At 39.2% G+C, this 22,306-nt stretch overlaps 1 protein-coding gene across 2 annotated transcripts; it reads right to left on the bottom strand.

The window, feature by feature from the left end:
- Positions 1 to 4,774: 4,774 nt before the first annotated feature.
- LOC143039440 (galactoside alpha-(1,2)-fucosyltransferase 2-like) lies at positions 4,775 to 17,574 on the bottom strand. 2 transcript variants are annotated; one of them, XM_076209501.1, is made up of 7 exons: positions 17,449 to 17,574; positions 11,862 to 12,023; positions 11,198 to 11,356; positions 6,669 to 6,758; positions 5,790 to 5,908; positions 5,407 to 5,676; positions 4,775 to 5,301 (listed from the first exon to the last, which is right to left on the bottom strand). In XM_076209501.1, exons 2-7 carry the CDS (start codon positions 12,000 to 12,002, stop codon positions 4,983 to 4,985), a joined length of 1,098 nt encoding a protein of 365 aa, XP_076065616.1. In that variant the 5' UTR covers positions 12,003 to 12,023; positions 17,449 to 17,574; the 3' UTR covers positions 4,775 to 4,982. The 2 variants fall into 2 exon arrangements, with proteins under 2 accessions (XP_076065616.1, XP_076065606.1); XM_076209491.1 differs by having other exon boundaries at positions 17,401 to 17,524.
- Between the last annotated feature and the right edge of the window lie 4,732 nt (positions 17,575 to 22,306).

Here is a 22,306-nt window from a genome sequence, read left to right as displayed (position 1 = left end):
TTCTGACATTCAACCCTCCTGGGATGAACATGTTCCCATGATTCAAGCGTGTCTAAATTCTGCAATAAATAAATCAATATCAGAGTCACCCCATTTTGTTCTTTTTGGTTCAGACAAACAGCTCCCTTATGATCTTCTCCTTTCAGATTTACCTCCAATCTATAATTTCAATGACCTTGTGAAGGTTAAAGTAGCAAATTTTAATCACCTTTTCAAAAGAATACATAATTCTCTCCATCTAACGAAGGACGAAATGGTCCGTTTGCACAACAAATCAGCCAGAACTGACACCTTTGATATTGGAGACATTGTTTACACTCTTAACCACACACCTACCTCTAAGCTTTCAGCAAGATTCTCGGGTCCCTATCGTATCCTTGACCACGACTCCAACAATAAAGTAAAGGCACTCAGTTTGCAAACTAGGACAGAGACTCTGTTGCATAAAGATCACATAAAAAAGGTTCCTCGTGGCTTAGACATAGAAGATGTTAATTCCCCAACTACCTCAATTCAGGATAGAGACGACAGCTCACGAACCGTCTCGCAAAACCCGCCAGTACCATTTTTCCATTATAATCTACGTAACAGAGCCACACCTTCATAAATGTATATTCTTTGTATAGGTGAACGGAAACAATATCTACTTTCCAATATTCTTAATTTTAAGCTCTCATGTTTTTCATATATTTTATTCTTGTATATAATCCTAATGCCAAGGCCGTGTTAAGGACCTTGCCTTGTGTTTTGTTCTTGTTTCTCTGTGTGTACAGTCACCGGGACGGTGACAATAGCGTGGCCGAGCATTGTTAGCGGCAGATGATTCTTTCCCCCGCGAGGCGGCGGACGATTTCTTTCACGCGAGGCCCCATCGAAGAACGGCCCATTCATCGCGTGGACCACAGCTGCGCTTACCTCCACTTCCAAGAAGAGAGGCCTTTCATTACGAGAGGCCCATCGAAGAACGGCCCATTCACCGCGTGGACCTCAACTGCGCTATCAGAGGTCATGAAGTGACCTCCCCTACATTCATCTGTCAAATCACCCAAACAACACGACTTTGCGCTCAATCCAGGGTCAGAGTTCACACCTACGGCTCTGGCCCCCTCTTGCACCTCAAGACATTCTATTGGCTACCCTTCTCGGGGGGCACGCCCATTTTTTCATATAATTGGCTGCCTTCTTGTGGGCACGCCCATTTTTGTAATTAGATTAAGTTAGCTAGGAAAATCTGGTATTTCCGAAGTTTCTTCGAACCTACCAGCCATGTTTGTAGACAGAACTAGGCAGACCGAAATAAAGAGAAGAACCACAAACGTGTTTGGAAACACCACAAACAAACCTTCCAACATCATTATTATTGTAATTACTATTATTATCATTATTATTATCATTACTATTATTATTATTAATATTATTATTATTGTTATTATTATTATTATTATTATTATTATTATTATTATTATTATTATTATTATTATTATTATTATTATTATTATTATTATTATTATTATTATTATTATTATTATTATCATTATCATTATTATTATTATTATTATTATTATTATTATTATTATTATTATTATTATTATTATTATTATTATTATTATTATTATTATTATTATTATTATTATTATTATTATTATTATTATTATTATTATTATTATTATTATTATTATTATTATTATTATTATTATTATTATTATTATTATTATTATTATTATTATTATTATTATTATTATCATTATCATTATCATTATCATTATCATTATTATTATTATTATTATTATTATTATTATTATTATTATTATTATTATTATCATTATTATTATTATTATTATTATTATTATCATTATTATTATTATTATTATTATTATTATTATCATTATTATTATTATTATTATTATTATTATTATTATTATTATTATTATTATTATTATTATATTATTATTATTATTATTATTATTATTATTATTATTATCATCATTATTATTATTATTATTATTATTATTATTATTATTATTATTATTATTATTATTATTATTATTATTATTATTATTATTATTATTATTATTATTATATTATTATTATTATTATTATTATTATTATTATTATTATTATTATTATTATTATTATCATTATTATATTATTATTATTATTATTATTATTATTATTATTATTACTACTACTATTATTATTATTATTATTATTATTATTATTATTATTATTATTATTATTATTATTATTATTATTATTATTATTATTATTATTATTATTATTATTATTATTATTATTATTATTATTATTATTATTATTATTATTATTATTATTGTTATTATTATTATTATTATTATTATTATTATTATTATTATTATTATTATTACCATTACTATATTATCATTATTATTATCATTATTGTTATTATTATCATTATTATTATTATTATTATTATTATTATTATTATTATTATTATTATTATTATTATTATTATTATTATTATTATTGTTATTATTATTATTATTATTATTATTATTATTATTATTATATTATTATTATTATTATTATTATTATTATTATTATTATTATTATTATTATTATTATTATTATTATTATTATTATTATTATTATTATTATTATTATTATTATTATTATTATTATTATTATTATTATTATTATCATTATTATTATTACTATTATTATTATTACTATTATCATTATTATCATTATTATTAGTACTACTATTATTATTATTATATGTTATACCGATGCTGATTGAGGTGTTATACTTGATTGTAAAGATTGTAAACTAAGCAAGCAAGGGGGTCTGCCCCACATCTATCATAACTCTTACATCCTACCATTTCATTCTTTCCTTCCACTGCTCCCCCAAATTCCCCCTTCCTCCCTTGCCCCCATTTTATCTATCCTGCCCTCTAAGTAACTAATCACATGCAACACAGTCCACAAAACTAAAATTAAACGAGCAGCTGAGACGGCCCCACATCTATCAAATCTCTAACTTCCTTCCATTTTATTCTTTCCTTCCACTAAACCCCCAAATCCCCCCCTCCCCCCACTCCCCAATCTTATCTATCCTACCCTCTAACCAATCACAAGCGAAAAACTAACTAGCATTTCTCTAATCCATGTTTCATGAATAACTTCACATATAAGTTTGGTGACCCTAGGAGTTCAGCCGTTCCCGCGGTTAGTCACCACTGCCCATGGTGCTCTTTGACTGGATGGACACCCTAGCCAGCGCGTTAGGAGTTGTGGACGATTCCCCGAGCCGAGAGGACCCAGCCGAGACCGCAGCAGCCGACGACAACGCCTCAGGCATACTTTGTACAGAACATAATGTATTCACCGTGTAATATGTATTTCATGGCGGACGGGCAAGTCAATTACAAGTCTAAAGAGAAAACAACGGGTTGTTTATTTGTATACCAAGAGCTTTCCCCTTTTATAAGGAAGGTAGCCAAGTCAAAGGCATGTACAGTACCTACTCCCTGAAGTTCACTTCATCCACTTCTGCCTTCCACACCTCTTTTACTAAGCTTTCATTACTAATTCTTTCCATGTGTCCAAACCATCCCAATAACCATTCATCAGCCCTATCTGCCACTTCCTTTTCCACCCTAGCTCTCCTCCTCCTCACCTCCTCGGATTGTAATCAATGGAAACTCATCCGATTTGTGTGACACAATGAGCGGTGTTCTCCAGGGATCTGTCCTTGGCCCGGTTCTCTTTGTTATTTATACAAATTATATGGATGTTGCCAAAACCTCTGGTGCCGACTCCTACGACTTATCCCGTGCTTTCGATGTCGACCAAAAGTTCTCTCGGTGCTTTAGTAGAACACTTAATGTTAATCTGACATGCCCAGTATTGATCAAATTATCTCACCGTTGTCCATAGGTGAGACCACTTCAATGCAGTCAATAGATATCTATTGTGCGTGGGTCCTTGGGCACCCTCTCATGAATTAAAGCAACCAGCCAATTACAACACTAATCTGACCCTAATGCCGTATTACGAGGGAGTAACTATAATGACCTAAGAGTGATCTCACTATACTGTAGATACATCATTAAAGTCACGCTCCACACAATGTAGTGTTTGCAGACACATGCGAGAATGTTACTCTGTTACACACGACTTCTGCCTGCAGACGACCAACAAGCAAAGTGTTCTTTGTGTCTGCCTTCTGCAGTCGCTGCAAACAACATTCTCGCTCGTGTCAGCAGGTAATGTTGCATGTCCGTGTGGACAAGGCTAAGCTACAACGGAGATCGTCAGCTTTGCAGTGCAATAGGAGTCGCAAGTAGCTGCTGAATTAAACTAATCTTAATTTGTTTATAGTCTTTAGGGAATAAGAATTCTTAGTGTCCTAAAATGTTCCACTGGTTGACAAAACGAATTCTTTCACACTGGATCGCTACATCATTCTTGACATTGACTTTGGTATAAGTAACTAAACATTTACTTGCATTAATCATATCATGATTGTTTTTTTCTTGAGGGGTATATTTCTCTCCGTTGTTTATAGACATAGACCATATGGAATTTGAACTGATGAATTAGATTTGTGTTATCAAATCAAACGTCGCTATCCCACTTGCCTTGGGTGGCAGTTACATAGATACGTAATGCAATAATCGTTACAACTTTCAGGAAAATAGAAATATACCAGATCGAGCGAGCATATACTTCCGACAAGGAGGCCATGTTCTCGGCCTAATTAACGAAAGGGTTGTCGATAGATAGATTTTATTTCAAAGAAATCTACAAACCTCATCAAACCTGAAAACTGTTGAATGGAAGTAATGGCTTATCATGGGTTTTATGTATTCTTACCCACCAGCATGTTTGTGCGTTTATACATTGTGGAGTTGTGTGGTAGTTGATCTGACTCGATGGTCAGAAAAGGCAGAAACAGTTGACTGCTGTCATGGGCAGATATATTCTCCGTCTGTCAGACTCTAGTATGGTTTCCGATAGTGAAAAGGAATCAGGTTTTCGTGGCGAGCCTCGCCCACCCAAGATTCAACTTCATAGGGTCGTGTTAAGTCGTAGGATACGTTGGTAGCATAGATGATGTCCCCCTTTGCCAGTAGTCCTCCAAAGAAACCAAAAGTACCAAGGCCATATATCAAGTGGTCAGACAGAGCCATAAGGGCGAGGTCTTCGTCCCTCGATATGGGTTCATCGAGGGCCACTGCGTCCGGATGACGCCAGACCACGTTCTCGCGGGACCAAGGCAGGTCGTCCGACACCACGATGAAGGCCACTTTGCCATACCTGAGCAGAGGAAGAATGAAACCACGTTTAATAACAGAAAAAAAGTTTTAAAAACTTTCCCAAAAAAAGGGGCAACTAATCAAACAGGATGGAGACCCTGCTCACCTTCTTCTAGCAAAAGCAAAGGCGTCATGGAAAAATATGGGTTCCATCACTTTGGAAGCATGCAAATTCTTCATGTGATGAATATAACTCGTCCTTCTGATGTGAACTCCAATGACCACAGGCTGTTCGGCACCAGGAACCTGAATAGTCTTGTCTGCAAGGGACGCTTCCTCCATCTGCTTCCTCCACTTCACCAAAAGTAGATCTCTGTATCTCTCTGCTGATTGTTGGACCAGGGGTTGGAATCGGAAGAAAAATCTCAAAAGGTTCCTTCGAAGTAAAACAAGGAGATAATTACAATAAGTAGAGCGTATTGATAGTTGGTGAGAAAAACATATGATAAACAAGTTAATTTCAAAGTAAAAGACAACAATACTACCAACCTATATTGTATAAAATAGGCAGGGTGACAGGGGTACGAACCAATTCTTATTCTTTTATCTAGACCATTCAGGGCCACATAATTCTCGGCATTATAGATATTCATACCCCGGATATCAGTCTGTTTGCATGTAGAACAAAGGAAAGAAGTTACTAGGATTAGAATACGGAGTGTTCAAAGTCAGTCGATTGAAGAGAGAAGCTGTACTGTACAATATTCATGTACACATATGTATATATTTTTGTCCAAACAAACACACTTCCTTACGACACATATTTGATATAGAGATCATCATATCCCATATATATGATAAAGAGTAGATTTTTGATATATAATCAATCCAGTAGACAATACTTTCAATATAAACTCAAAGATATACAATCGGAAAATGTTCTCCACATCCCTCCTACGTTTAGGCCAATGATCCTACGCCTATTCCCTATGTATCCTATCTCTATTATGTGCTGTTCTTTAGCCTCCTAGAGACTGTTTCAGCATTGGTTATATCGTCAAGTACACATTATCAGTACATTTTTGGTTTGTATTTTTTCTTGTGGCACCTAAAGGGCCTAGGAACTCCAGACGACCAAAGTCTTCTGTTGACCCTATGCATATATAACAGTGGATGCCGTGTGAGAGGATAAGGGTTGTACTTTTGAGACCGCTCTCCAACCTTGACGAACATTTTCTACCATTAGAAGCTTACTAGCTTCATTAGCTACACCTATGAAAATTATCAATAAATTTTATAGGTAAACCAGCAACCCAGTTCTTAACTAAGTACACAGGCCACATCTTAATTTGTAATGGCAGAAAACTTTCACCATGACTGGTGAAAGGTTTAAAAGCACGACACTAAGTAGTTTTTGTGGACCCTCACCCTATTCATGCACTCCTCAGGGAGAGCCGGTAGTGGGAAGTTTGGGAAGATCGGCATCAAGTAGTTATACATGTCCTTCCTCACTCCAACCTGGAAAAAGAGAGAATGAACGGGTCGCCATCAGTTATCACACCCAAGATACTATGATATCATGAAAAATTCCCATTGAAATCTAGAACTATATGTGAAGTGTGGTACAATGCCACGCCTTGGTCTAGGCGCGAAGCGCCGACGACTCAATTCCGTGACGCTGTACCAACCAATCGCCTTCCCACACGTGCGTTACGTCACCATGCCAGCCAATGAAATCCGAGTTTAGTTTACCAGGGTCACCCTTTAGACTGGTCATTTTCTCTTCACTCCACGGCCACTTCACAAGGGCTACTCTCTGGACTGGGTACCCTTTCCTCACTGTTCAGCCAATTCATAAGGGCTACACTCTGGACTGGTCGTCTTCTCCTCATTCTTCAATCAGTCCAGAATGGTTATATTCTGGATTGGTCGTCTTATCCTCACTCCTCGGCCGATTCACAAGGATCCCTGGACTGGGCACTCTCTCCTCACTCCTCGGCCAGTTTACCAGGGCTACACTCTGGACTGATCTTCATGTCCTCACTCTTCGGTCAGTTTGCAAAGGATACTCTCTGGACTGATCGTCCTCTCCTCGCTCCCCGTTCAGTTTCATCATAAGTGTTCTCTGAACTAATCACCCTTTTCTCACTCTCACCTATCCTTCTATCCTCGTGCTGATCCGACCCTTCGACTGCAAACCAACATACCACGCTTGAGCGCCTGTCTTATCTAGTTTTTGTAAATATTCTTATATTCACCTTACCGCATCATCATGTCTGTTAAATAAAAAGAAAAAAAAAAGAGAGAGAGAGAAGTAAAGCATAAGGTAAAGGAAGCAAAGAGGAGAGCACATGCGAAATGGGGTAAGAGTATGAAAGAAAATTTTGAAAGTGATAACAAGATGTTTTAGAAAGAAATTAAGAGAGGAAGAGGAGGCGAATCAAGTAGAGAAAAAAAGGTAAAAGGTGGTACTGTTCTGTAGCCAACACGTGGACTTTCCCCTTGAAGACTCCTGACCGCCAAGCACAGGACAAAACTATGGTCACCCCTTAGGATGACACGCATTTGATTAATTCATATTCATATAAATATATATATATATATATATATATATATATATATATATATATATATATTCACTCCAGCAACTTTATCTATTTTTTAAGTAAAATAAAAAATGTTCCTCTATATTCTGTAACAAGGATATATAAATATTTGTATTGTAAAAAGATGCTAAATTATTGTATACGGAAAACAAAGATTCAGGAATTTCGCTACCATTGTTGTATATAGTATCATCGACATTTTCATTAAACAGATATTACTCATGGGATTGACTTTAAATATCCTAGCTATTCATTTGATTAATTCATATAAATATATATATTCACTCCAGCAACTTTATTCATTTTGTAAGTAAAATAAGAAATATTCCTCTATATTCTGTAGTAAGGATATATATGTACTGTAAAAATATTTTAAATCATTGTATACTGAAAACAAAGAATCAAGAATTTCGCCACCATTGTTGTAGATAGTATCATCGACATTTTTGATAAACAGAGATCAGTCATGAGATTGACTTTTTATATCCTAGATATTGTTCTGGAAGATAGCTGATCTTTAAGGAATAGTACCAGCCGTTAGCACTGAGCACGGAAGTGTTCATCTCAAAGGTACGTAAAGGTAAATGCTTCGCGGCGAACTATGTTCTGACAGATACACTCCGACGAGAAGACCACCAGCAGTCGGTACAGAGTACGGAAGTGCTCATTCCAAATGTGCCCAAGGGAATCATACCATGGCAAACTCAATGGAGTATTCTGACTCCCCTTTGGGAAAAACCTTCCATACCTTGTCCCTACCACTCGTTTCAGGCTGGCCGCTTCCAACAAGGGCGACTAGTAGTGGAACCAACGTTGGTGACACTACAAGGCAACAAGGGGAAGATGGGCAGAGTATTTTAGGAAATTGCTAAATGTGAAGGTGGATAGGAAGGGAAAGATAGCTGCAGTCAGAAGTGCTAAGAAAATGACCGTGATGAGTGAGGAAAATGGAGGAGAAATAAGAAAGGATCAAGAGAAGGCAGTTGTTACGATGATGAGAGCAGGTAAGGCACCTCGTCTGGATGGATGCCATGCAGAATGTCTTAAAAAAGGAGGTACAGTGATGGTGGACTGGCTGGTGAGGCTGTTTAATGTTTGCTTGAGAGAGGGTAGAGTTCCGGAGGACTGGAGGAGTGCCTGTATAGTTCCACTTTACAAGGGAAAAGGGGACGAGTGTGAGTGTAGTAGTTTCAGAGGGATCAGCTTGTTAAGTGTATTTGGGAAGGCTTATAGGAGGATCTTGATTGAGAGGATTAGGAGAGAAACAGAGGGAGTGATTGGTGAGGAACAGTGTGGATTTAGGACAGGTAGAGGTTGCGTAGATCAGATTTTTGTGGTAAGACAGATATGTGAGGAAGCTATGGGAAAAGGTAAGGATGTTTTTTGGGCTTTTATGGATCTGGAAAAGGCTTACGACAGGGTAGACAGAAAGGCATTGTGGGAGATTTTGCAGATATACGGGATAGGAGGAAAGCTTCTAGGAGCTGTCAAGAGTTTTTACGAGAGTATTAGAGCATGTGTTAGGATTACAAATGGATAGAGTGAGTGGTTCGAGGTAAAGGTGGCTGTTCAACTTATACACGGATGGGATAGTGCGAGAAGTAAATGCATGGGTGGTGGGTCAGGGGTTGGAGATGTTTAAAGAAAATGGAGAAAAGTGGGAGGTGAGCCAGCTGTTGTTTGGGGACGACACTGCGCTTGTAGCAGTATCAGAGGAGGGATTGAGGAAGTTAGTGACAGAGTTTGGGAGAGTGTGTGAAAGAAGAAAGCTGAAAATAAATGTGGGTAAAAGCAAGGTGATGAGATGTACAAGGGGTGAAAGTGGCAGCAGACTGAAAGTGAGCATTAAGGGAGAGCGACTGGAGGCAGTGGATAGTTTTAGACACTTGGGTGCGAATGTGGCAGGAAAGGGTGGAGTGGAGGTGGAGATAGAATATAGATTGAGAGAAGCGAGTAAATGCCTTAGTGGATTAAGAATTGTAATGAGAAATAGACATTAGGGAATGGAAGCTAATAGGAGATTGTATGAAGGAGTGATTGTGCCAACAGCACTGTATGGGACAGAAACATGGAACATAAGAGAGGAAGAGAGAAGGAGTTTGAGTGTGTTTGAGATGAGGTGTCAGAGAAGTATAATGAGGGTTACTACGCTAATAGAGTGAGAAATGAGGAGGTGAGGAGGAGAACAGGGGTGGTAAGCGGATGAAAGTGTATTGGGATGGTTTTGGCACATGGAAAGAATGAGTGAAGAAAGACTAGTAAAAGAGGTATTGAAGGCAGATGTGGAGGGAGTGAACATGAGGGGCGACCTGGGATGAGACAGATAGATGGGGTGAAGGGGGCTTTGGGGAAGAGGGGAATGTCTGTTGAGGAAGGACGGGAGAGGACAGAAGACAGGGATGAATTGAGAATGGTTGTATATAGATGATGTTGTGATGCATGATGTGGAATGGGTGGGGGGATGGGGGTGAGGTGGTATGTGTGAGAAAAAAATTGACGCATGCGGGGGACGGAGAGGGGGGGTCGCCGATTTAATGAAGCGGCCTTGCGGATGTGCTGTGTCTTGCGACATATCCTCTGACCCAGGGCAGTGGAAAAAATACAGGGATGACCCGTCATCCAGGAGGTGCCGAGATAAGAGGGAGGGTAGAAAGTGAAGGGGAGTGAAGTGTATTAGGGATGGAGTGGGGGGGGGGTTATGCCTTTTTCTTTTTGGCTACCTCCCTTGTAAGGGGGGGAAAGCCTTTGGTATATGTATGTATGTATGTATGTATGTATGTATGTATGTATGTATGTATGTATGTATGTATGTATGTATGTATGTATGTATGCATGCATGCATGTATGTATGTATGTATATATGTATGTATGTATGTATGTATGTATGTATGTATGTATGTATGTATGTATGTATGTATGTATACATTTATAAAGCTTGATATAATAAAGTTCTCAAGTAAATTTTTGTATGTATAATTGTGTGTGTGTGTGTGTGTGTGTGTGTGTGTGTGTGTGTGTGTGTGTGTGTGTGTGTGTGTGTGTGTGTGTGTGTGTTTGTGTGTGTGTGTGTGCGTGTGTGTGTGTGTGTGTGTGTGTGTGTGTGTGTGTGTGTGTGTGTGTGTGTGTGTGTGTGTGTGTGTGTGTGTGTGTGTGTGTGTGTGTGTGTGTGTGTGTGTGTGTGTGTGTGTGTGTGTGTGTGTGTGTGTGTGTGTGTGTGTGTGTGTGTGTGTGTGTGTGTGTGTGTGTGTGTGTGTGTGTGTGTGTGTGTGTGTGTGTGTATGTTCGGTCGTCCCTACTTCCGTTGATTTTTAAGAAAACCGTGTTTCCTGCACTTCAAGAAGACCCTATTACCTGCACTTTATACTTCAACTTGAAAGCGATCATATGGGAGGCCTCTGCCATCATGTTGCCAAGCGCGCCATGCGAATTCATCATCATAAACGGCCGTGAACAGTTGATGACATTGTTCATCAGGAAGGATACGTCCACCCCGTCGAACAGGTTCTCTCCCTGGAAGAAAAAACAAAATCATCGATCAAATACTTTGAGATCAGACATGCAGAGTGCCTTACAATCTCTTCCTGGATTATGTTTTTCTTTTCCAATAAATTCTTTGAAATCGGACATGCAGGAAACATGTGAACTTTGGTTTAGGTCAACATGAAGTCGAGGCATGAACCAATTCAGCTGACTATGATTCTTCGTGGGGGAAACACCCTTGTCCTCACGATTGATGGGTCCAGAAAACCCAAGAGCCCTCGTCTAGGCATTCTTTTTCTGAGGAGGTTCTGTTAGGCTGTGGGTTCCCCGTCAGTCAAAATCACAACGATGAGCAGAGGTGGGGAACGCTCATAGAGTTGTTTATTGTGTTGTGCCAAATGTCCTTCACCTCTCTCTCTGTCTCTCCCTCTCTCTGTCTCTGTCTCTCTCTGTCTATGTTGGGGATGGGCCCAGCGTGGGTTTGTCTACACGTGTTCAATGTAAATACACCAATGGTTACATAATCGTAACTCACCTGGCTTCTTTCTGCATCTGTTCTTCTTTGGTTCACTGGCTGCGGTCTCCATGTAAGATCTGAGTACTGAGTTGATGTGAGGAAGCACAAGATGGCACAAGCGGCAGCAAAGATCACAAAACTCTGTTTCATCCCCTTCATGATGCAGAACTTGGGTTTCAACTGAAAAAGAGTAAATAAGGAAAGGTCAAATATATAGTTACTAGGAAATTACCCTTCCCGGCCAAAGGTATATCACCTCTACACGAAAGGCACGTTATCGTTGAGGAACGTGGGCTTCATTCATACACTGGAATAATAAAGATTCAGCTAAACAATTAACATTTCGCTATATTCATTGTAGAACACCTTGTAAAAGAGGATGAAAAGGCTGTTCGAAGAGTAGTTGATAACGGAGTTACCCCAGCACACTATATTAGCGTAAGCTTAGTCTGCTTATACAAACCAAATAAAACCGCGTCACTCATTATGAGGAACAACACAGATAACACTAGAGAACATACTCGTAGTGAAAACAACGTAGTGTATAAACAAACATGTCAGACAGAGAATTGTGCATCCCTTCAAAATACTTACATTGCAGTCACCAGAACTTCTCCAGAAAAAAGACTATCACCACCGTTACAACGATGGAATTTTTGCTCACTACATAGCACAACAAGACAAAAAACCACAAGCAGCAGATTTGAGAAATAATACTTCCATCATTTACCAGACAGATCACAAGCCACACTCGGTGAGGTCTCTCTTCCGAAATACGTAGTGACAGCAACGCCAATAGCCTCTTTTAAAGGACACATATAACAAGTGCACAAAGGCGTAAAGCGAGCACAACCATGGAGGTGGGCAGACACAGCTATTTACCCTAATCCCCCCCCCCCACACACACACACACACTCTAACTTTTACTAGATAAGCAAGGTCGGGAAATTAAATGGAAATGTGAACCATAATAATAATAATGATAATAAAAAAGAACATACCCCCCAAAAAAAATCTAGGCCTCGCTTTTGATGCTTACATGACCCTCAGCCCACTCGTCATAGATCTGACAGTGAAAATCAGCACGAAAATAAACATACAAAAACCAATTGTAAATGTGGGATCACAGAAATTTTAACCACACTTGACAAACAGTTCTTAGGAAACACACTCGACTACGCTCCCACAGCTCGGTTCATAACAATAAGTGAAAGGTCCTGGAGCTGCAACGTCTACGTCGTGGGACCACCCCCCAACCCCAAGAGTTGGGGGCCAATCAGCAGCAACCACCCCTGGCCATCAGCTCTACGCAGATGGCACCGATCCCCAAGGAGGAGCTACGCCTACCTGGGGGAGTACCACAATCCTTTTTTTTTCCAACACACAATGTTACGTTTTTTCTGCACTGAGGGGTCATTTTCCGGCGATCACCCCTCTTCTTCTACTTTTAGCCGGAGATGTAGAGAGCAATCCTGGGCCCACCACAAAATACACATGCCCAACATGCTCTAAACCCATTACTTCGAGCAGACAGACAAAGGGCTCAGTTCAGTGCAATATGTGCAAAAACTGGGCCCACCTCACTTGTACAACACTTGCTGACACAAACCAATACACAAACACTTGGACATGTTCTACCTGCCCTCCAGTAACCCCAATCCCACCTCCCCAACCACAGCCAACACCCTTACCCACTCCCAATTTCCCTTTGCCCTTACCCCCGATTAGTACTCCCCTTCCTTTGTCCCCGATCTCTCCTTTCCCCCCCTCTGACCCAGATCCTACACCTTCCCCACTACCACCCCAACCTCAACCCCAAACGGCAACATACAACACATACAAAACACACAACGTCAACATATTACAACACAACATTGACGGTATTAACACTAAAAAACATGAACTTGAACACTTTCTTAAACAACACAACATACACATTGCAATTTTACAAGAAACAAAATTAAGACACTCACACAAAACACCATCATTTCATAATTACATCACCATCAGACAAGACCGGACTGACGGCAATGGCGGTGGACTCATCACCCTGATCCACCATTCCATCTGTTTTGTGGACACAAGTGCCACAACCAAAATTCTCCTCCCTACCACAGATAACACAACAGAAACCCAATCCATTCGTATCCGCACAGGCAACAATTCAACACTAACAATAGTTAACATGTACATTCCCCCCCAATCATCCCCCACAGTTCCAAACACCTTCAGACCTCAACTCAGCCAACTAACCTCAATCCCCAACCTGATCATGGGTGGTGACTTCAACGCCAAGTCGTCTGCCTGGTTTGTCGACAACCCTGACACAGACAGAGGGCTTGATATACAGACTCAATTCGACTCATTGACTATCATGAACAACACGCATAATCATACACATATCCCATACCAAGCCCTCTACACTCCCTCCTCTCCTGATATCACCTTTTGCTCCCCCTGCCTAACCCCAACAACATCATGGAGAGTGGTCGGAGCCCTTGGCTCTGACCACCTTCCAATCATCATCACCACCAAAACAAGATGCACCCCAGCTGGCCACAGACACACTTACACCAATTACAAGAGAGCTAACTGGGAAGCCTTTACTGAAGAGACAGAACAACATTTTGAAACACTTAACAGTACACCAATCACAAACATAAACAATGCTGTGCACGCTTTTAATACAATCATACAAAACGCAGACAAGAGATACATCCCTAGAGGCAACAGAAAATCACACAACCCCAACTTCACACCAGAAATCCAAGGCCTCATCAGACAACGTGACACACTTAAACACGATACCCCCACACCTATCCCTCAAAACATAGCAGACCAAATACAAACACTAAACACTGTGATTGCCAATAAAATACATGAACAAAAAACACAAAATTGGCAAAACTTTATCAATACACTTGATCACAAAACAAACACCAGCAAATTGTACAAAACACTCAACAGCATCACACTATCCAACACTAACACTACACGCTCTCACGCAGCAATAATCACAACAACAGATAATCTACCCTCAAACAGACAACAAGCAAACGCACTCATACGTCATTTTGCACAGACGAGCCATCTTACATCTCACCCTGACGACCGACGCACCATTCGACGTAAGAAAGACTTCCCCACAGACTCAGACTATACACCCTTCATAGACAGTCAGACAAAACTCATAATGCATAATCTCAAGCACTCATCTGCCTGTGGCCCTGATAACATAAGCAACATCCACCTAAAACACATTGGACCACAAGGTATACACGCACTCACAAACATTGCAAACTACAGCTATTCACACAACACTATACCCGACATCTGGAAGCATGGTAAAATAATCACCATTCCAAAACCGAACAAAGACCCAACAATCCCAACATCGCACCGCCCAATCACACTTCTCTGCACCCCCTCTGAAGTCATTGAACGCCTAATACTTAAACTTGTCACACCACATATTCCCCTTGCTGACTCACAACACGGTTTTAGGCCACTACACTCCACAAACACTCTTCTGACAAACCTCACACAAAGAATTTTAGATGGCATCAATTCAGATAGGCCCCACCACAGAACACTTCTTATAACATTGGACATTAGTAAAGCTTTTGATGCTATCCCCCGCCACAACCTAACAAATAAAATATATAACACAGACATGCACAATAACACCAAAAGATGGCTGGCCAATTATCTGGCAGGCAGGAATGCTCATGTGTCATATAATGGCCAATCATCGCACATCAGAAACATTAAGAACGGAGTACCACAGGGCTCAGTTCTATCCCCCACATTATTTAATCTATACATGCATGACTTACCCACGCCAGACACCTCAGAAATACAAATCTCTTCCTACGCAGACGACATAACAATCACATGCACACATCGTAACACAGACAAAGCTGCAGAAATAATCCAGCCTTACCTTGACACACTCAACACATGGTTCATCACAAACAGACTCAAAATAGCTCCAACCAAATCTACAGCAACACTTCTCACCAACTGGACAAAAGAACACAAATACATACCTCATCTCTACATCAACAACACTCTAATACCACACACAAACACATCGAAAATTCTTGGTGTAACATACGATACATCCATGTCTTTCAAACAACACCTCACAAACATAAAAAACAAATGCACACCTAGACTTAACGCACTTAAGTCAATCACTGGAACGACATTTGGACAAAACAAAGAAACTAATATAACAATATACAAACAATGCATACGCTCAGTGATGAATTATGCGAGTCCTGCATGGGCTCCTAATCTCAGTGAGACACACCACAACACCCTTCAAATCATACAAAACAAAGCCCTAAAAACAATTACAGGCTGCACAAATACATCACCTACAGACCATTTACACCATGAAACAAAAGTCCTCAAAGTCAAGGACCACCTCGACATGAGAGGCACACAAACACTTGCTGCAGCCACCACAAACACATCACACCCGCTACACTACATAGCAGAACACCCACACACACCAAGAAACATTAAAACTACACCCAAAGACCTTTATTACGCACAGATACTCTCTTCTCTTCCTCCACAACCACCAAATACCAGCCTCCGGAAACATATTCATAATCATATCACTCACCGCTCCATTAACACACTGAAAGACAACACACTGCTGCATGCCAGACCCCCTGATATCCACCCTTCTGAATCCTCTCTCCCACGAAAGGACAGAGTCCACTTGGCCAGACTGCGATGCGGTCACCACCCAGCACTTCTAAGCTACCAGAAGAGGCTGGACGACTGTGTTGTGAACAGCTGCCCAGGATGTAACACTTCACCCCATACCATACAACACATAATGGAAGACTGCATTATACACAATCATGCACGCAAACAACACAACATACACTCTATAAAGGATTTGTGGGAAAACCCAGTTTCGGCTGTGGCCTTCCTTGGGGAGACGGGACTGCTCGGACAGACAGTCTAGGGAACGACAACAACAACAACAACAATAAGTGAAATGAACATAGACACTTTACAAACTCAACAGAATAAACAATTGAGAATAATGACAGAATGCATTAAAATCACTCCAATAGAACGCCAGTAAAAAAAAATGTATAATAGTATTTGAATATGATAGGTGAACGGTTATTTGCAAAAAAAAAAAAAAAAAAAAAAAAAAAAAAAAATAAAAAAAAAAAAAAAAAAAAAACTCCGAGCCATACTCACCCATCTCATTACATCACACATACACAACCAACAGGAATTATCACTTGTTATTACACTATCATTAATTATCGCCACTCTTCACGACCACTGGCCACACCTGATTTCTGTCACTGGTAATTAAACAGCAGTTTCAGTTACCGAATCTAGCTTGCTCGTATTCAGATACTACGAATTTCATATATAGAGCACATTACCATTAATCAGAGATAATCTGTGCTGTCATTTTGTCATTATTTTGATCTATTTTCTGTCGATTTTTGAAACGTGTAGAAGATATCACGGCTGCTGATTCTATTTCGTTTAACACACTTGTTTATTTAAATACCATTTTTCTTTAAGCTGGCTTGACGTCATCCTTAGTTTAGCACGTTACCGGTGACAGGGAGGTAGAAGGGAAGGACGTTGATGAAAGACGAGACGAAAGCTAACCCCGTTCTTATCGAGGTACAATGTACGAATGATGACGATGGTTGATGGTCGACTGCACGTTCACTTTGAGCAACGTGTCCCGCAGGTGTTCCCGCTCAGTCTACCACAGTGATCAACATTCTCTCCTGAAAATATAACATGACTGTGTGCGAGTGTAGACCAATGATATGTATATTCTTCATATATGCGCGTAATACACACACACACACACCTACGTACACACACACGCACATATACACACACTATATCTTTCAATATAGGTTAATCTGGTTACCAGATTAACCTATATTGAAAGATATATTAGCAGATTCTGGTAATATTTTCTTTCTTCTCCCCTCTCACCACAGAACGTTGGCCAGTAAGATTGAAAGTTTTAAGAAGAATCACAATTTTCAAAATTTAGTATTCTGTGTTCTCTAACTTAATTTGTATTCAAGAAAATCTAATTGTCATGATTATATCTATACATACATACATACATGTATACGTGCATGCATACATATATACATATATTCACTACAATCCAATATACAAAATCTTCGTCGTAGCCGAGCACACATGAGACTTCGGGGGATCGTAGAAAACGGGCCTCAGTCTTTTTCTATATTCAGTGTGGCTACATGGTAGCGAGAGAGATTGAAGCTCAATGGGATCTGCGATCGAAGCTCGCGACGACCGGGTTTGATTATATGAATCATGTCGCTGCTACTTGCGATTTGTTCTATTATATATATATGTATATATATATATATATATATATATGTATATATATATATGTATATATATATGTATATATGTATATATATATATATATATATATATATATATAATGTAATCGAAATATATAGATTCCAAGTCTCCAGTCTTTTTTACTTCAACAGTGATTTTTCATGTGATTGACAAAAGTGTGATTAAATTCTTCACCTGTAATATATATATATGTATATACTGTATATATATATATATATATATGTATATATATATATAAATATATACATATGTGTGTGCGCGTGTGTGTATGTGTGCGTGTATGTGTGTTGTGTGTGTGTGTGTGTGTGTGTGTGTGTGTGTGTGTGTGTGTGTGTGTGTGTGTGTGTGTGTGTGTGTGTGTGTGTGTGTGTGTGTGTGTGTGTGTGTGTGTGTGTGTGTGTGTGTGTGTGTGTGTGTGTGTGTGTGTGTGTTGTGTGTGTGTGTGTGTTTACCTAGTTATATTTTACGGGAAGGGAAGCTATGCTCGTGGTGTTCCAACTTCATATCTCGTTTTATCTAGACTGTTTTTAAATTCGTGTATTGTTTTTGCACACACCACTTTCTCATCTAACTTGTTCCAAACGTCTATTATTCTGTGGGGAAAGCTGTTCTTTTTCAGGTCTCTTCTATAATTTCTTTCTTGATTTTCTTTCCGTGTCCTCTTGTAGTTCTAATATCCCATTTTATTAGATCCTCTCTATCAATAGTTTCTATGCCTTTCATGATTCTATAAATAGTTATCAAGTCTTCTCACGCTCTTCTTTGCTCCAATGTCTGTTGCTCAAGTTTTGCTAGTCTCTCTTCATATGATAGTTCTGAGAGTGTTGGTGCCAATTTCGTAATTACTCTTTGTGTTCTTTCAATTTTTGTTATAATTTTTTTTTTTTTTTTTTTTTTTTTTTTTTTTTTTTTTTTTTTTTTTTTTTTTTTTTTTTTTTTTTTTTTTTTTTTTTTTTTTTTTTTTTTTTTTTTTTTACTTCGTGACCACGTCGTCTCTGCATACTCCAATCTTGGTCTTATCAAAGTGACTAGTATTTTCTCCACCATTTCTTCGTCCAGGTATGTAAATGCAACTTTGATTGTTCCTATTAGATTATAAGTTTCTCCTATTTTCTTTTATATGTTTCTCATTTTCTACTTTTTTATTTCTTCCTCTCCCAATTTATATGATCCCACTATTCTTTTTTGCTTCTTCCAAATTCCATTATACTACACTTCTTAATATTGAATTCCATCTCCCACTTCCTACTTCATTTCCATACTTTATTGAGATCACTCTGTAGCGACTCACAACATTCTTCAGTGTTCACTTTTTTCAACAATTTTGCATCATCCGCAAAGAAGCTCATATAACTTTCAATTCCTTTATCCATATCATTAATATATATAGCAAACATCATTGGGGTCAGGACTGTTCCTTGTGGAACTCCACTTATCACTTCATCCCAATTAGAGTGTTTGTCTCTTATCACCACTCTCATTTTTCTTTCATGCAAGAAGTCTTCCATCCACTTCAGCAATTTGCCCTGTATTCCTCCTGCAGTTTCTAATTTCTTTAGCAACTTCTCATGTGGCACCTTATCAAAAGCTTTTTTCAGGTCTAGAAATGCACAATCAGCCCATCAATATCTTTCTTGTATTACATCTATTAGCCTTAAATAGAAACACATTAAGTTTGTGACGCATAATCGTCCTTGTCTAAATCCAAATTGCCTTGGATTTAGTACGTTTTTTTTTCCAAATGCCTTACCCATCTAATTTTGATAATTGTGTGTGTGTGTGTGTGTGTGTGTGTGTGTGTGTGTGTGTGTGTGTGTGTGTGTGTGTGTGTGTGTGTGTGTGTGTGTGTGTGTGTGTGTGTATGTGTGTGTGTGTGTGTGTGTGTGTGTGTGTGTGTGTGTGTGTGTGTGTGTGTGTGTGTGTGTGTGAGTGAGTGAGTGTGTGTGTGTGTGTGTGTGTGTGTGTGTGTGTGTGTGTGTGTGTGTGTGTGTGTGTGTGTGTGTGTGTGTTTGTGTGTGTGTGTGTGTGTGTGTTTGTGTGTGTGTGTGTGTGTTTGTGTGTGTGTGTGTGTATATGTGTGCGTGAGTGTGAATGTGTATGTTCCGAAGATGTAAAAATAATTCCTTGCAATTGAAACGTTAGTAAGAATGTAAGATATCGGGTATCTCGTATTTGCACACCCTCCCGAAACAGGATCTATGTTGAGGAAAACTAAGAACATTAACTAGTTCACTTTGCTTGCACCTTCTTCGTTCCTCAACCCAAACAGTGGAAACTACAATGGAACTGAGTGTGGGTCTTTACCCTCAGTGGCGTGGACGAGTTTTAAAATAAAAAAGGACAAAAATAGTACAGGTGTTTGTGTAAGTGCATTGTTCTCCTACGTGTCACCAAACGTGGACGGATGATAACTATTCTATTTTATTATTTTATTCTTGTTTTATTTTACTTATACTCACGTGGCATCATAAGTAATATTCATAATTGGATCAAAGATTGGCTAACGGAAAGAAAACAATGCGTCGTTTATTTGTATACCAAGAGCTTTTCCCATTTGTAAGGGAGGCAGCCAATTCAAAGGCATGTACCTACTCGCAACCATTCCACCCCTATCCACCACCCTTCCCCCCTCTCATCTCAGCTCCTCATGGATGACAGGTCATCCCTGTATCCCGTCCACTGTCTTGGGTCAGAAGCAGTGTAGCAAGACACAGCACATTCAGAGCAAGACCGCTTCACTTAATCGGCTAACCACCCTCTTCGTCCCCTCATGTAGAAATAGGAAGACGGGGAGAAATCCCTTCGGGCTGCATCAAAATATCATTCACACATAAATACCCTCTACCCACCCATCCCCTGTCCCTCCCTTCTTTGCATAACAGTATCATCTATACACAATTAATCTCCACTCATCCCTATCCCCTGCATTCTACCTTCCTTGTTCAACAGACATTCCCCTCCTTCTCAACGCCCCCTTCACACCATCCATCCATCTCATCCTTGGTCGCCCCCTAAAGTTCACTTCACCCACTTCTGCCTTCCACACCTCTTTTACTAAGCTTTCATTACTAATTCTTTCCATGTGTCCAAACCATCCCAATAACCATTCATCAGCCCTATCTGCCACTTCCTTTTGCACCCTAGCTCTCCTCCTCACCTCCTCGGGTTGTAATCAATGGAAACTCATCCGATTTGTGTGACGCAGTGAGCGGTGTTCTCCAGGGATCTGTGCTTGGCCCGGTTCTCTTTGTTATTTATATAAATTATATGGGTGTTGCCAAACCCTCTGGTGCCGACTCCTACGACTTATCCCGTGCTTTCGATGTCGACCAAAAGTTCTCTCGGTGCTTTAGTAGAACACTTAATGTTAATCTGACATGCCCAGTATTGATCAAATTATTTCACCGTTGACTTCAATGCAGTCAATAGATATCTATTGTGCGTGGGTCCTTGGGCACCCTCTCATGAATTAAAGCAACCAGCCAATTACAACACTAATCTGACCCTAACGCCGTATTAGGAGAGAGTATCTATAATGACCAAAGAGTGATCTCACTATACTGTAGATACATCATTAAAGTCACGTTCCACACAATGTAGTGTTTGCAGACACAGGCGAGAATATTACTCTGTTACACACGACTTCTGCGTGCAGACGACCAACAAGCAAAGTGTTCTTTGTGTCTGCCTTCTGCAGTCGATGCAAACAACATTCTCGCTCGTGTCTGCAGGTAATGTTGTATGTCCATGTGGACAAGGCTAAGCTACAACGGAGATCGTCAGCTTTGCAGTGCAATAGGAGTCGCAAGTAGATGCTGAATTAAACTAATCTTAATTTGTTTATAGTTTTTAGGAAATAAGAATTCTTAGTGCCCTAAAATGTTCTACTGGTGGACAAAACGAATTCTTTCACACTGGATCGCTACATTATTCTTGACTTTGACTTTGGTATAAGTAACTAAACATTTACTTGCATTAATCATATCATGATTTTTTTTTTTTTCTTGAGTGGTATATTTCTCTCCGTTGTTTATAGACATAGACCATATGGA

This window comes from Oratosquilla oratoria, chromosome 2 (genome assembly GCF_046742065.1).
Source record: "Oratosquilla oratoria isolate Oo_2021 chromosome 2, ASM4674206v1, whole genome shotgun sequence".
Lineage (NCBI taxonomy): Eukaryota > Metazoa > Arthropoda > Malacostraca > Stomatopoda > Squillidae > Oratosquilla > Oratosquilla oratoria.
The sequence above is the reverse complement of the archived record's forward strand: the minus strand, read 5'-3'. Positions and strand labels throughout refer to the sequence as shown.